The sequence below is a fragment of the Typha latifolia genome, chromosome 4 (genome assembly GCF_019914945.1).
Source record: "Typha latifolia isolate L0001 chromosome 4, TyphaL0001v2, whole genome shotgun sequence".
Classification (NCBI taxonomy): domain Eukaryota; kingdom Viridiplantae; phylum Streptophyta; class Magnoliopsida; order Poales; family Typhaceae; genus Typha; species Typha latifolia.
The window spans coordinates 260-15663 of NC_133089.1; the positions used below are offsets into that span (position 1 = coordinate 260).

Here is a 15404-nt window from a genome sequence, read left to right on the forward strand (position 1 = left end):
AAAGTCTAATGCAACCCAATACAAGCAAAGCAAACATAGTATAGTACCAATCAGAGACCATGTTCGGCTGACAATTGCGAGGGGGCTTTTAAGTTCGAAATTATTTAAATAGAACGGCTTCCATGTTGTCAAATGCATATGAATGTGGCCTCCAACTCCAAGCCAGCGATCTAATAAGTGCCTCCCGTAAGCACTCGAGCTGTTCAAAGTTTTACATAGAGTTTTATAAATGGACTAGTTCAGGACATTATACTTTGGCTCATATATGTAAGCAACTGTCTCATTAGCATAGCATCAAACACCTGGTGGTCTTCGTTCTTATCAAAGCAGACGCACAAACAACGGCGTTACCTTATCCCTAATATCGAATAGGCGAAACCCAGCGCAGAATTGCATTTTCAAACAGAAACATTACAGCAATAATTGTTTAGGAAAAACCAAGAAACGATATGTAAAAAGGAGAGATCGGCCTTATCGCCAGCAAGACAATTGAGCATCTCACGCAGGAGCAACAGCAGAGACTTCCTCTCCGCCCTCCACAGTCGTTTGGGTCGCCTCCTCGGAGGAGGAGAGGATGGTCCAATCGGGAGGGAGAGGTGGAAGGGGCGGGTATGGGGTTGGTCCACGGCGCTTGATATCCCACGGCTGCGTCTTCTTCGGCCGCGTCTTCATGTGGTGCGCCGTCGCCTTCTTCTGGGGCCGCGACGAACACACGACCGTCAGCCCACCACTTGTGCCTGCGGCCCAGGAAGACGGAGGAGGACTCTTGGGCTTGTAGGAGATCGGGATGGCGGTGGTCGTCCACATCGCTGTGATCGACGCCATGGTCGAACTCGAACTCGTACTCGCGCTCTCGGAGTGAAGAAGCGTGAAAGGATAGGAAGGATAAGTGGGCGTTTGCAGTCCATGAATGGGGGAAAATAGAAGAGGAACGGATGAGTTTCACTTCTGATGTATCCTTTCCAGAGTTTAGCTTATCCGGATCCGTCAAACAGGACAACCATTAATAAAAATATCTGTGTCGGAAAAATCACGATAAAAATTAAGGTGATCAATGAGTTAACCATCAAATTACAAGAACAAAGAAAGTTAGCTGTCCAACACGTACAAAGATTATTAATATGGATTGCTAAGGAAGGAAGGCAACACTCATTCAAAAAGAAGTGACTGATTTATTAAGTGTGACAGAACACACTTCCTAAGTCATGGCATAATATAGTTCTACTTAAACTGAAATAGTAGTTCTATAAAATGATGAATATTTTTAATATTAAATAAGAAAACAATGTAAATTAAAAAAATATATATATATATATTTTTCTCTTTTTCTTCTTATTAAAGATGGAGAGAATTTGTTTTTGGTATTCACTTAATTGAAGTGAATATGCACTATATGTCTATATGAGCCCAACGTAATCTTTTAAATATATATATATATATATATATATATTGTTAAAAAATTCATAAACTAAAACTAATTTTTATATTATATTCTATATGTAAGTGAAGCTATAAAAGGGCCCTTTACACAGAAGAAGAAGAAGAAGCATTTATTATAACAAAGTCAATTAAAATTTAAAATGCTTGAATCTGCGTAGAAACCATACAAGTTATTATCAGGTCAAATAAAGCTAATCCAGCCGACCAATATATGTAACGCACATAAAAGCTCTACAATATACTAACTCTGGATTTAAGTTTGTTAGTCATAAAACATTCAAGAGCAGTTCATCAGATCAAACCACAGGTAGGTAGCATGATCCGGAGGCTACCCTAGCAGTAGTTAGAAAGTATCACTCAGCATTTTTGTGCACATCGACATTTAACCGAACAAGTAGCAGGCAACCACTTATTTAGCGGCTAGCAAAAGTATTGGAATGAAACACCCATCTTCCCAAATTTTCTACCAACTTTGTGTTCTCAAATTATCTAAAGACGCTCACAGTCAATCCGTACAACCTATTGTTGTTGCATCTGTTTGATAACTTTGTATTCCATGAATGGAACTTCTGAACTGCTACATCGAGTGGCCATCGTGATACTAAAAATTAAGCAAAAACCTGACAAGTTTTCCAGCTATATGAACACATCATGTGGCATTTTATTTTTTACGACGGCTGGTTAGGGTAGCAGATTAAAACAACCTGATTAACCATCCAAAATCTATCAAATTCATAGATTTGAATACTAAAATTCTTACAAGTAACTCTCTAGATGTGAGAAGGACCTAGCTTTGCTAAGAATTTAGTTGCAATCTTCTTCTCTCTTCTAGAAAGCTTTATTTTGCTGTCATCAACGTTTTCCTCTCCTCCCATTTTTCCCCTATGTCTTTCCCCTTTTGTTCTCAACCCATTCCATTATATAATCAATTTCCTTCTCTCATCCTTCGTCGCTGTCCTCTTCCTCCACGAACCCTCTCTCCTCTTCTCAGCTCTCTGCATTGACTTGTGACCTGCGCTTCAACATTTTTGCCAATTGCTATTATTGCCTTCTTTGATATAGCCGCAGGGGTTCCTAGGCACTAGCCAAGTGCTAATATGTTTCCCAAATGTCGCGTTACTCTTTTCCTTCAAGGGTTTGACGTTATCACTTGTCTCCAACGAATCATTTCAAGTCATAAAAGATGAGCCATCTGACGCAGCACTTCTTCACTGTCTAGCTCTCTACAGGCCATCACTTGCCATGGTGTCTATTTAGAGTCTCACATTAGTTTTGACCTTGACTTAGGCTCGATCCATGATAGAGGTTCATGGCAATGGTTAGACTTGATTTTGATCGTTGGGTTAGGTTTGTTGGTATTGCTATATCATCTTAATTTGTGTGCATCCCCACCACCACCGATCATCGTGTTTGTTTGTTTGTTTATTTCTTTTAATTTAGGTGTGCTCCACAACTGAATTGGACCAACAATCATTATCACGATGCCGGTGGTAGCTTGACCTCTGGGCCACTATTAATTATGGCTTGTGCTTTACTTCTTTTGCTATTTTTGACGTTTTACTTATTGTATCGTTATAATTCGTCAAGTTGTGGAGGCTAGTTTAAGCTATCTCCTATTCTCATTTGTGCATAAGGCTTATTAACCTTTGATTGAAATATCTCGCATCCTTTCGTCGAAAAAAAAAAAAAAATCTTATAAGACTAAATATCAGTGTCCAATTTAATATAGTGCATAAATTACACAGACGATATAAGATCAAATGCCAACCCTACTAGCATAATCGATAAAAAGAAATTATTTTAATTAACATTTATTTCGATTAGGATGGATTAAGAGTCGCCGTCACCTTCTAGAAAATTATCGCGTCGGGTCAGGAGGGGGACAAGTCTAAGTCTCGCTCTCATCTGTAATGACAGAACTATGCAACCCAACCTTCTCAACCATTCCGACGAAGAATAATAAGGACAAATTTTGGTACATATACCTGAGTCAGTTAAATCCTCGTTTTTCTCGGTCACTTTCCGGTATTTCCATGGGCCCAAATCACGCAAAAGTGGGCTCCTCCCCCCTCCACAATCAATCGCAAAAGTGAATACAAAGATCTTTCTCTTTCTCTTTCTCTTTCTCCTCGATCTCGCTCTTTAACAATTAAGCCTGCCCCGCCTTTCCTCCCTTCTCCGCTCGCCACGCGTCCTATGATCATCTCCTCGCTATATACTTCCCTTCAAACTCTACGCACTCTCCCTACTCTTAACGTTTCGAACATTTTCCGATGATCACGGCAGAAAAATTCGCTGCCGATCGAAAGAGGCGAGTATGCTTCTCCTTTGCCGCCTACGCCAAGGAGGTGATAGAGGACCTCCGCGCTGCCGGCGTCTCCATTGACGCCGGCCTCTCGGAGCCGGAGTTCTTCGCCATTGAGTCCACCTACGGCATCGTCTTCCCTCCTGACTTCCGATCCATCCTCAGGGAAGGCCTCCCCGTCGGCCCCGGCTTCCCGAACTGGCGCGCTGCCTCGCCGGAGCAAATCGGTATCCTCCTCGCCCTCCCAAGCGCCACCGTGATCGACTCCGCCTCCAAGGGCTCGTTCTGGTGCGCCATCTTTGGCCCGCAGCCTGAGTCCCGATCCGATCGTGCCTGCGTGGCGAGGAGTGTCTTGGATCAGGCACCGCTACTCGTCCCGGTCTATCGCCACTACTACTTGCCCTCTTCTCCGGCCCTCGCCGGGAACCCAGTGTTCTCGGTACGCGTTGGAGAGGTGAGATGCTCTGCGGTCGACCTCGCCAATTTTTTCAATCGAGGGGACGGCTGCGCCGTGCCAGCGTGGGCGGGCAAGTCGGCAAGGAGGGTGGAAGTGTGGACGGAGATCGCAGATGGCGGTACGTGCGGGGGGAGAGCCCTAACACGTGCGCTGGATCAGCGGTTGGTGGAGATGGGAAGACGGCTGAGGGAAGCGGGGTGGGGAGAGGAGGAGGTGCGGGAGATGAGGTTGATGGGATCGGACGGCGGTGAGAATGCGGGGAGTGGCTATCGGGGGGCTGTGATCAACGACAGACCGAGCGTTATTCGGCACGTGCGGCTCCTGGGGTTGACGCTGCTTCGGGCGGGATGGAGCGCCGATGACGTGGCCGAATCAACGGGGTGGGGCAGAGATTAGTGACGTGGCAACTACCCAACCAGCTCACACTATTCGTTCTCGGAAATAGCTTCGTATTTCATCACTCTCTCTCTCTCTCTCTCTCTCTCTCTCTCTCTCTCTCTCTCTCTCTCTTTCTCCCTTTTTTTTTTCTTCTTCCCTTCAAAACTGCGCATAATTTTATTTTATTTTATTTTATGTAAGATAGGAAAAATACATTAATTAGTTTCGTTCTCTATATATATATATAATTGGACTTTTCTTTGATTGTATTAGAAGTAGGGGGTATCGTTGCAACTACCAGGGAAGTTGTACGCCTTACGGGCGTGACCGTTTCTTTTTAAGTTATTTGCAGGACGTAGGCCGTTAGAGTTGTTGGAGTTCTGATTGAGTCTACGTAAGCAGGTATCTTGGATAAGAAGCAGGTAAAATACGGTAAATTAGCAGCTTTCAGTGACGATAGCAACCATGTTTTGGTTATTTGGTAGCAGTTCATTGGGCCCGAATCATACTTCGATTTCTTCAACGCAATGCATACTTGGGTACAGGTGTAGCGTTTCCAATGAAACCGTTAGATGCCGCTCGGATTTGAAGCCTAGAGGAGCAATTTCTTTAATGATTTTTTTAGTCCAGACCAGTAAGATATCTTGGTCCATAGAAGGCCCAACTTCGGTTTAAGTATAGGTTTCACTCTGGATTAGACTTCGATGCAATATATTCAAGCATAGGCTAAAAAACAATTGGGCCGGGCTGTCCATGGTTTCCTGAACAAGCTGTGTGAAATTTGACCAACAACGTCAACGAAAAAAAGAACGAGGATGAACATTACTGTGGACAACACTAGTATCTTTGAGATATATAACACGATAAATTGGTGACCAGAGCCACAATATACTGACCGAATAATAGTGTGTTAGCAAGGAGCTAACACACGAGATTTACATTCCTTTATTGGTTCCAGGCAGAAGAGAATAGTCAATTAGATATTGACCACCACCCTTTTAATGATAAAATATATAATTTCTTTCCATTTTACTTCTCACAGAAGTTGAGAAATCCCATGTACTCGTGATTCTTGATCATCGCCATGCTCTTTTCAGTTCCCACAACACCTGAAATTTAAGGAAAAAAAGGTGGCAAAGTTAGAAGGATGACCATACATTTCAGTCATGAATGCCTCGTGGGAAAATAAGGCAGGATGTATAGTAATTTTAGTTGATACCCATTGTTAGAGCGCTTGCAAAGATGACGGAGGAGAGGATGAAAACTATGAGCGATGCTCTTTTGAGCACCTTCACCAGCTTCCTGACGAAAAACTGACCCCAGAAACCGGCTATCACTGAGACTGCAATGAGGTAGAGAGCTGCCAAGACAGAGCGAAGAGAGCTCAGCATGCACTGCTGCTTATGCCTGTTTAGTATGATGCCAGGGTCTGGACGAGATATACATACCATAGGGGATAGGGAATCTTCCCAGGAAGTAGAACTCCACGACTGAGAGGGATGAGGAGAACATCATCACAAATGTTGCTGTTGCACTTGCAACCTAGTCAAAAAAGAAATAGCTGAAATTTAATATTATAGTCAAAGCTAACCTAACCAAATGATATAGATCTCTGCTCATAATGATTGATGCCTTCCACTGACCAGCTAACTTCATAGAGTTCCAGAGCCAATCAAACCTAAAAAGCTGTTTGGTGGATTCAGGTCTAGTCGTTGAGTTAGGATGGCCATGCCTCAATTCGGATCAAAACAACATCGTAAGTCTGACAAAGTAGTTATGACGCACTATGATAGGAACCTGTTAGTGTATTATATTTAGGGTCCGTAGTAGTTCTTTCTGGTGGGAGTTGGTAAAAAATTATCTACACGTGAAGGACTCTGTTGTGAAATTTATTAAAAAAAACCAGACCCTATGGAAAAGTCGTTTCTGTAGTGCTTGCAAAAAATGTTCACCAGTCACGACAAATACTATGTCAGCAGATGGAACCTAAAAGCGAGAAGATCGTATGCAACCCTATTTGCACGAGGTCCTGCAGTTCCTGATTAGCTGCCGATACCCAGCTGTAGTCTGTAGGAAGCTCGTACATCAGGACTGCAGACAATCAACTGAGAGACTTTATCACGAGCAATATTCCTTCATTCATGTGTAGAGGAATCGTAAGAAGAGCAAAACATAAGAGTCAAATATGAGCAGATTACACATGCCGTGGTCTGCCTTTTAAAAAAAGACCGTACCTTTGTTTCCATATGCATTAGATCTATAGCTGATAAAGCTTGCAAATTTATGTCGAGCATCAGAATCCGCTAGCTAAATTCAGATCGCTTATATTTAGCCGCAAGACATAGACCCGAAACTAACTAATATAACTAGGACTGGTCGAACCAGATCTAGCTCTCAGCATAGTAACCTTAAGCTACCTACCCCATCCATCAAGTCAATCTTATCAAAAGCGCCAAAGGTGGCTAACTACCTATTGTAATAACTAATTTTCTTCTTCTCTTTCTAATTAATTCAACTGCAGTTTGCCTTTTATCTTGAAAGAAGGGTAATAAAAGGTATTTTAAGATAAGAATCCATACCTGAGGAATAACTCCAATTTCAAGGAGGAGAGGGCCAAGGATGAATCCACCTCCAGAGCCCAGTAGTCCACCTACGGTTCCACCGAGTAAGCCACAGAAGGCACAAAAGAGGAGTTGCATGGGCGTCCACTCGATGGAGGCTTCACACACGCACTCCCAGTTCCCACGCATCCGCCGCGCCCGGCTCTCCTTCCATAACTTCACAGCCTCCCACGTAAACACGCTCATCGCAATAGGAAACTGCAAGTTTATCCACCGTTATACTATACATATATATGTTCAAATTTAGTACCTAATTCAAGCTAAAGAAAATCCATTTAACCTTCCAAAGTCCAGACAGCATCTATCAGCTGCTCAAAATCGCATAAAATAATAAGTGAATCGAAATAAGAGAGAAGACAAAGAGCTTGTGAAAACAAAAACAAAAAAAAATAGGCTCGGTAGGGTGGAGCAGGAAGCAGGTTCGAGGTAATAATCATATATGATTGGCCACAGTTGCATTCCAACATTTGATGGTGACAAATAAAAAATAAAGTTACAACAAAAGGAGAGTTTATAATTCAAATTCAGTTTCATCTTTGCTATAAACCATAGAACAGTACTCCTTAACATGAACAATAACGTATAAAGTTAACTATTCCCAAAAAAATAAAGTATAAGATTGACATTAATGTAAATATTTTAAACAACCTATGCAGATATGCTAGTTAGTTCCACTCTGAAAAGGAAAAAACCGTACGCATTTTAAGCGCTTATAAAAACTTCCGGACTGCCCCCAATTAAATAAGAAATAAAAAATAACCGTCTCCCCAGGTAAAAGAATTTTCTTTATCTTTTTTTAAGTCACCCCAGGTCAAAGGTAAGAAGTGGAGAGTCGACAACAAATTTAAGTGGCTAAATCAGGAGCACAGTGTGATGGGGGACTACACTCCTGACTAAGTTCACGTGAATGACATGGTCGCGATGGGAAAATAGAGGAGGAGTTTCGTACTGATCTGAAGATAAGAGGTAGGGGTCTGTCTATAGTCTATACGAGCCGAGCCGAGCCGATTTTGGCTCAGATTCAACTTACAACAAATTTGGAGCCAAAACTTCTTCTATTTAGGCTCAGTTCAAACTCAATCCAAGCCAAGCTCTTGCCACGATAAGAAAGAGACCTACAGTTGACGCGGAGGTCACGTCACGTTAAGTTAATGAGATTCATGGGTGATGGGTCCACATATGAGATCAATCATTAATGTGTCGGCATTTACATTAAGGGCGGTAAGCTGTCAGGAATAACACGGGAATACAACATATGGACATTCTAAATTTACAGCTAAAGATGAGATTTTTTATCAGGGATTGACAAGGGACTTTTGGAGTTCATATAATATTAGGTCCTTTACCTGAGATATTTGTGATGACCACAACTGGAGCGTGAGTTGTAAGGTCACATATTAGCTAAATATTTGTTGGTCTTAGGTTATTACATATATCAAAGAGATGTATAGCGTTTATCTTAGGCTAATGCTATACCTCCACTTTATCTCTCACAAAAGCACAAAGGGGGACAAAAGATGAAACAAATTCTGAGAATAAGCATTTTAATATCAAATATTAAAAATGCCCTAACACTACATATGCAGAACATATGAAAACCTCAAGGATGACAACACTGGAGATGAAAAGATATGGACATATACCTGCAAAACATTGATGACCCAGTAGACAGGGCTGCATACTTCCGATTTATTCTGCAACCACACAAATATCATTGTGATTTCATCCCAAAACGACAAAATGCCAATACTTATGGATATAAACAAAAAGTATTGCATGACCGAATAATTCAAGGAGGGGCGCACTGCAACACGCATTGATATATATATATATATATATAGAGAGAGAGAGAGAGAGAGAGAGAGAGAGAGAGAGAGAGAGAGAGAGTAGTGATACCTTCAGGATTTGCAGGAGAAGAAAGGAGCACCAAACGAGCATCAACACTAGTACTCCCTTCCACCTTATGTTGAAAAAGAATGCCTCCTGAAAAAGGAAAAGATACATGTTAAAATAAATGTAGTAAACAAGAAAAAACGTCTCTTCTCTTCAAATTTCACAGGCACCCACTTACAAGTCCAGATTTTTCCACTGGGTGAGGAAGAAGTGGTTCATATTCTGAGTCAATGATCACTGCATCAAACAATGGATATTAATCTCTCACTACACAAAATTGGAGATGAAACAATTACTATTACTGCTTGTTATTTAACATGTTAATTTGCCTACCCTCATCTCCACTGGTCTTCAATTGTGCCTCCTCCTTCCTCTTCATCTCCATCTGCCCACACACATTTACGCCAACATAAGTTAATTAGGCACCATGAATCATGCACACCATTTAACAACAATTTGATCACAATAGCATAATTGCATCGAATATATCAGCTAATGCGTGGCAGGGTTTGAGCCAAACCTTTAGTATGGTTTCCTGCTTCCACATCAGGATTCCTCTAAAAAAGGACCTGGATGAAGTACCTGAATTTACAAACAACAGCCATGACCAGTCACCTTCATAGTAACCGAAGTCTATCTATAATTAGAGTGAATAAACGGGTAGAGACCAACCCATGAAGAGAATAATGATGAGGACAGTGATTAGCCAATACGGGAAGACGACACTGAGCTCAACACCAATTGTGATCCCCAACATAAGCATGGGCTGGAAGAGCAGCGCCAGATTGTAGTCTATAATCGGCACCTCCTTCGCCGGATGCATCACTCGAAGGTTGTACCACACGGACGACATTGAAGCTCCCATGATCATACCTGACCAAAGTTGTACATGTTCTTCGATATCAGCGAAGGCAAAGAAATCATCAAAGAAGTTATCTTTGCTTGATAAAAAATTGTCGTACACTTGGAGAGAGCGGCCGCGGACTTGGTGTCAAAGCCAACGACGAGGTTAAGCATCGGGACAAAGATGCCGCCACCTCCGACACCACCAACTGTGCCAAAAGCTGAACCCAAGAATCCAACGACAGTTGCGACGACGATCCTCCAGTTCAACTCCAGATCCTACAAGATGGGCATTTATTCAAACACTGTGCGAGTTGATCTTATTTGTCACGCAAGATGAGGAAGAAAGCAAATACTCACCGGCCAAACTCGAATACTGCGAGAGGAAAGAATAGATGGGTGGTCTTCGGATCCATTGGAATTAAATGGTTGGTTAAAGAGGAAGAAAGTGGAGGCTATGGCTACTGAGGAGGCTGCCAGAAGGTATGTAATAAACCACTTGCTGCTGCTGCCGCCGTTTGTGATGCCGAAGTTAATCCCGTCCATGCTCCCTTTTCCCCTCTTAGTCTTGCTTCCGCTTCTTTAAATTTGAAGCTCTCAAAGCTTCTCTTGCTCTTATACTCCTGTAATGTACTGGTGATGTAGAAGCAAAGCAGTTCAGAGAATACTCCTGCTCATATCTTTGCATTGATTGCATACATATATATATATAAACACACAAATATAGAGAGACCCAAAGGAGATTTACGGAGGAGGCTCAATTTTAGACAATAACTGTACAAGGGAAGAGGGGTGGGACAGAGGATGTTACAGAGACAGAAGAAAAAAATGTGATTGTCATACAAGATAAGGAGGAGAGTAGAAGGATAGGATAGATGGACAGAGAAGAAAGATGTGGTGCCAGATGGACTTGATTTTTGGTGGTCCAGGGTATAAGTATAACTCTTCAAATCCAATGCATACTTCCACCTAGCCATACATGTGCCTCGGATACCATCTTGTGCTTTTTGTTCTCTTTCTCCGCTATGAGCCATTACCAGATTACCCTTGTTAACAAAAAGAAAACTTAGACCAAGTCACCAAACCATATAGATTTGAACCGACGATCTACGCATGTCATAGAGACGTAGACTTTATACTGTGAACATGTTCTAAACACGTCAAATTCTAACGTATATATTAGAAAAGGAGTATTACTTACTTGTGGAGCCTATAATTAATCTAGGGGCTAATAATCTATAAGAAAACAAACCTCTGTGCTTCACATGGAATCATATTCTTACATGTGCTCTCATATTATACTTGAGTTCCAGCTGGCAAAGAAAAAAATAAACAAAAACTAAACATGTAGCGTTTCACTGCATTCTTTGACCGATACTTAAAAAATTAATGCTTACTCAATACTGTCTTATTTAAACCATGCTAGGGAGGGAATAACGGAAAATTGGCATTACATAAAAATAAATCTGAAAATGACAGAAAATAAAAAATAAAAATAAATTATATATATATATATATATATATATATATATATATATAGGAAAAGAAAAAGACATGAAAGAAGACAACGTTTTCCTATAAATCTTTTTCCTTTATATTTGATAAATATTTTTATACTTTGTGATTCATATTTCATCTTTAAAATTTTTATAACTTAACTTATACTTTTTATATAATTTTTATTTAACATTCTAACTTAATATAAACTATAAATTACAAACAACTGGTTAGACTGGAAGAACCGTACGCTCTTCAAACAAATTTTCTTCTAATATCAGAATGGACAAAAGCAGAGGTACCTTTCGAGCTCAAGACCTCATAATATATCAATTTTTGTATGCCCATAATTAAATTTGTTTGGTTAAATTTCACCAGCCAATCATTCAATATCTACCAACAATAATCTCTTAATTGGCAGGCGTAGCACGGCTGCTAGTCTACGACAATAAGAGAAGTCAAGTAAGGAAAGTGCATCCCGGCCCGCCGTCCTCATATCTGCCATCTCCTTAACAGGCAGTCACATCTTAGTGAATTATGACTATGAGAAATTAAAGCAACGTACTCTCGTTATAATTTTGGCAGATAAGGAATGAGCAAGAAAATATTGAAACGGCTCTCTGGTGGTCAAAATCTGTTGGCTTGGACAGATAGGGAAATAAGAACCAAGTGATACCCTTTGAAGAACTAGTTAACTTTAAATCCAAAAAAAATAAAAAAACTAGTTACTTAACTAACGAGAAAAATATATTATTAGATTTCCAAATATAAATCCAGCCTCGTGAGTATACAAAAAAAATTCAAATGATATCACAAACCACCAGCACTCATCAGTCGGACTAGTTAGATTGTCAATTTAGAGAATCTACTTTAGTTACTCAAGGCTTGGAATCTTCTACTGATGTTACGCCATAAATCCTAATAAATATTTAGGCAACAAAAACAGATGAATGGTTGGGGGGGTCTCCAGCATGATAAAGATGGTAGAAATAATATCTGGGGAAGCTTGTACGATGTTAGTGCAATGTAAAAGTCATCATATGAGGGATAAGTTCTACCAAATGTTCTATTATTGCCATGCAACCATTCTTATGTCTTTAATTTACTATCTGATGACTTGTGCATTTCTTAACCACTTGTTAAGGATTGAACATTAAGTTTATGGAAGCAAGAGGGCCTAAATACCCCTCCTTGGGTAACACATGCTACAATGGATGTGACAATGATTTGCCATACTTAATATACTTGATTTTGGCTTCAGCAGAGTGCCTCATATCATACAAAACTTGCAGAAGAAAAGAATCTACGGAAATCCTTCAAGTCATCAAACTCAAAAGGTCGAGATAGCAAAACAGATTTAAGTTATCCTTTCAAAGGACAAAGAAGGGGACGCACAATTACGATCTTTTTCTCCATGAAGAGTTCCTCGTGAATATAGGCCTTGGATTCTTCAAGTAAGCTTAGAATATTAAAATTGCAAATTAATACCAAATTGTGGTAACAAATTACGAGTATTCTAATTGTGTTGGATCTTCGACTCTTAAAATTTTTCTCACTCTTTAGGCATTGACTGAGAAATGTGCCTCATATTTGTCTTTTTAAATCACGGAGTACAGAATAAAACATTGCTTTGCTTCTTCCTCAAGGCATTCTTGCTTCACAACAGAAATGCAATCCTTCTCTCCGTCATTCTACATATTCTGTTGGCAGTTTTGAGTATATAACTATAAATAATCAAAACTTCTTTCATGATCCGCTTCAAACCAAGTTTCACCATGTCATACAAATGCAATATATCAACTCTTATCCAATGGCTTTCACTTGCATATCTCATTAGGAATGCATTTGCTTCTGTCATTTCAACTGGAAATTTCAATGATGATTTCTACATCACTTGGTCTGCTAACCACATAAACACTTCAGCAGACGGGCACTCTAGAAGCCTAAAACTTGATCAGGACTCAGGTAACTTCTCACATAATATCAGTGACAAAGGAATTCTACTGCATTTAATTGTCTTAATAAATTTGTTTGGCTTTGTTATAGGCTCGTCTTTCGCTTCGAATGATATGTTCTTGTTTGGAGAGATTGATATGCAGATCAAATTGGTGCCAGGCTACTCTGCAGGCACAGTTGTGGCCTTCTATGTAAGTAAATATATTATGTTGGACCATATGTTTCAGTTATATTCTTTTGGATCACTATGTCTGAAGTTGCAAAATACAGCTGACTTCTGATCAACCAAATCGAGATGAAATAGACTTTGAATTCCTTGGCAATGTTACTGGACAGCCATATATTCTGCAAACAAATATATACGCAGATGGTTTCGATAACAGGGAGGAGCGAATATATCTATGGTTTGACCCAACTGAAGACTTCCACACATATTCAATCCTCTGGAACCTACATCAGATAGTGTAAGCCAAATCTTAATTTAACACTAACAGAGTAGGTGATAAGGATATTCACTTAAAATTAATTTAAGAGTTATTTACGATCTTATTTTAGGTTCATGGTGGATTGGGTGCCAATAAGATTGTATAGAAACCATGAAGACAAAGGTGTGGCCTTTCCTATGTGGCAGCCAATGTCCCTCAAGGTGAGCCTATGGAGTGGGAACAGTTGGGCCACTCGTGGAGGGCGCGATAAGGTCGACTGGTCAAAGGGGCCCTTTATAGCCTCATTCAGGAATTACAGGATTGATGCCTGTGTTTGGAAGGGAAACCCAATATTTTGCAGAGCAGAGAGCTCTACCAATTGGTGGAACAATCCCAGGTTTAGCAGCCTTACTTGGTCACAGAGAAGGCTATTCAAATGGGTGAGGAAATACCACCTCATCTATGATTACTGCCAAGACTCTACCAGATTTCAAGGTCAACTACCAAGAGAATGCTCACTACCCAAGTACTGACCAAGAGAATCATATATTAACCTTCAATCTTTTCTTCATCTGCTAAGCAATGGAATTGTTGTGTGCTTTCATAACTAAATATTGGACCAGATTTCTGTGTGGCTTGCCTCTTACTCTGACACTACTTGTATCCAGGGAAGTCAACAAATTGGGCCGGCTCAAATGGCTGAATGCACAGAATGAATTTTTTACACCTGGTCCTGGATTTTTGATACATTATCAGTCTCTAAGGAATTTGATCTGGCCCAGAGTATTCATAGATCTGGTCTGGCCCAGTCGTGGGATATTTAGCCATTCCCAATCCTGCCTCAGCCCTCAAGCATGATACTCACAGGATTGCCCCGTACCATGCCAAAAGTATGAGGCCCATTGACAATCCTAATCATGATATGAACAACACTAACAAATTTTCTTCTGGCCCCTATATTTCGCTTTCATAAAAAAGATACGGCAGAATAGCTCATTTTCCAGAATCTCAATTTGCCTACCTTGGGTCAGCATGTTTATTCTCACATAATTCTTACAAGAAATTAGTCCATATGATGCCCCATCTTATCCTACGTACGTACCCATGAATCTCAAACTTTCAAAGCCGTGTCTCCGAAAAGAATACACTATATGGATGCATATTGACAAATGAAGAGAGAAGCATAGATATAATTTGCATCACTTTTAAAAGCACATATTTATTAAAAATAAGCATCTAGGGCATATGATTGTACGGTACTTCAGTTAGTCTAGTTTTTATTTGTAAAGAAACCATGTAGCATACAGTATGTGGGCATAGCGTTTTCTTAAGAAGACGTGCCTCGAGGGTATTTCATCAAACAATTGCATGGCAAAATTATAAAAAAAATAAGAAGAAAAAAAGTTCTACTCCGTCTCAAGAAAAGAGACGATAAATAAAGGGTAAGGTTGGATTCCTTACCTGCGGCGGTTCCTCTCGTCGGCCTTCAATCTAAGCGTGATAGGAATCCTGCCTAGTTGTTATAGAAACAGAGGTTTAGATTAAGATGATAGGAGAGGCGAACTCGTTGGACGACGGATAGTTATGGG

General features: G+C 40.4%; 3 protein-coding genes across 4 annotated transcripts; 2 read left to right on the top strand and 1 right to left on the bottom strand.

The window, feature by feature from the left end:
- The first annotated feature begins 3713 nt into the window (after positions 1–3713).
- LOC140787533 (uncharacterized) lies at positions 3714–4598 on the top strand. The gene has a single exon (XM_073136502.1). It carries the CDS (start codon positions 3714–3716, stop codon positions 4596–4598), a length of 885 nt encoding a protein of 294 aa, XP_072992603.1.
- Positions 4599–5425: 827 nt separating this feature from the next.
- LOC140786498 (sulfite exporter TauE/SafE family protein 4) lies at positions 5426–10797 on the bottom strand. Its single transcript, XM_073134979.1, has 12 exons — positions 10298–10797; positions 10057–10216; positions 9767–9967; positions 9615–9676; positions 9428–9479; positions 9273–9331; positions 9098–9184; positions 8845–8895; positions 7160–7399; positions 6029–6122; positions 5800–5940; positions 5426–5689 (listed from the first exon to the last, which is right to left on the bottom strand). Exons 1-12 carry the CDS (start codon positions 10481–10483, stop codon positions 5610–5612), a joined length of 1413 nt encoding a protein of 470 aa, XP_072991080.1. The 5' UTR covers positions 10484–10797; the 3' UTR covers positions 5426–5609.
- A 2336-nt stretch (positions 10798–13133) lies between these two features.
- On the top strand, positions 13134–14539 carry LOC140786499 (probable xyloglucan endotransglucosylase/hydrolase protein 10). Of its 2 annotated transcripts, none has more exons than XM_073134981.1 (4): positions 13134–13399; positions 13481–13581; positions 13727–13854; positions 13946–14539. In XM_073134981.1, the coding sequence occupies exons 1-4, from the start codon at positions 13183–13185 to the stop codon at positions 14346–14348; spliced, it is 849 nt and encodes a 282-aa protein (XP_072991082.1). In that variant the 5' UTR covers positions 13134–13182; the 3' UTR covers positions 14349–14539. The 2 variants fall into 2 exon arrangements, with proteins under 2 accessions (XP_072991082.1, XP_072991081.1); XM_073134980.1 differs by having other exon boundaries at positions 13138–13399; positions 13661–13854.
- The last annotated feature ends 865 nt before the right edge of the window (positions 14540–15404 follow it).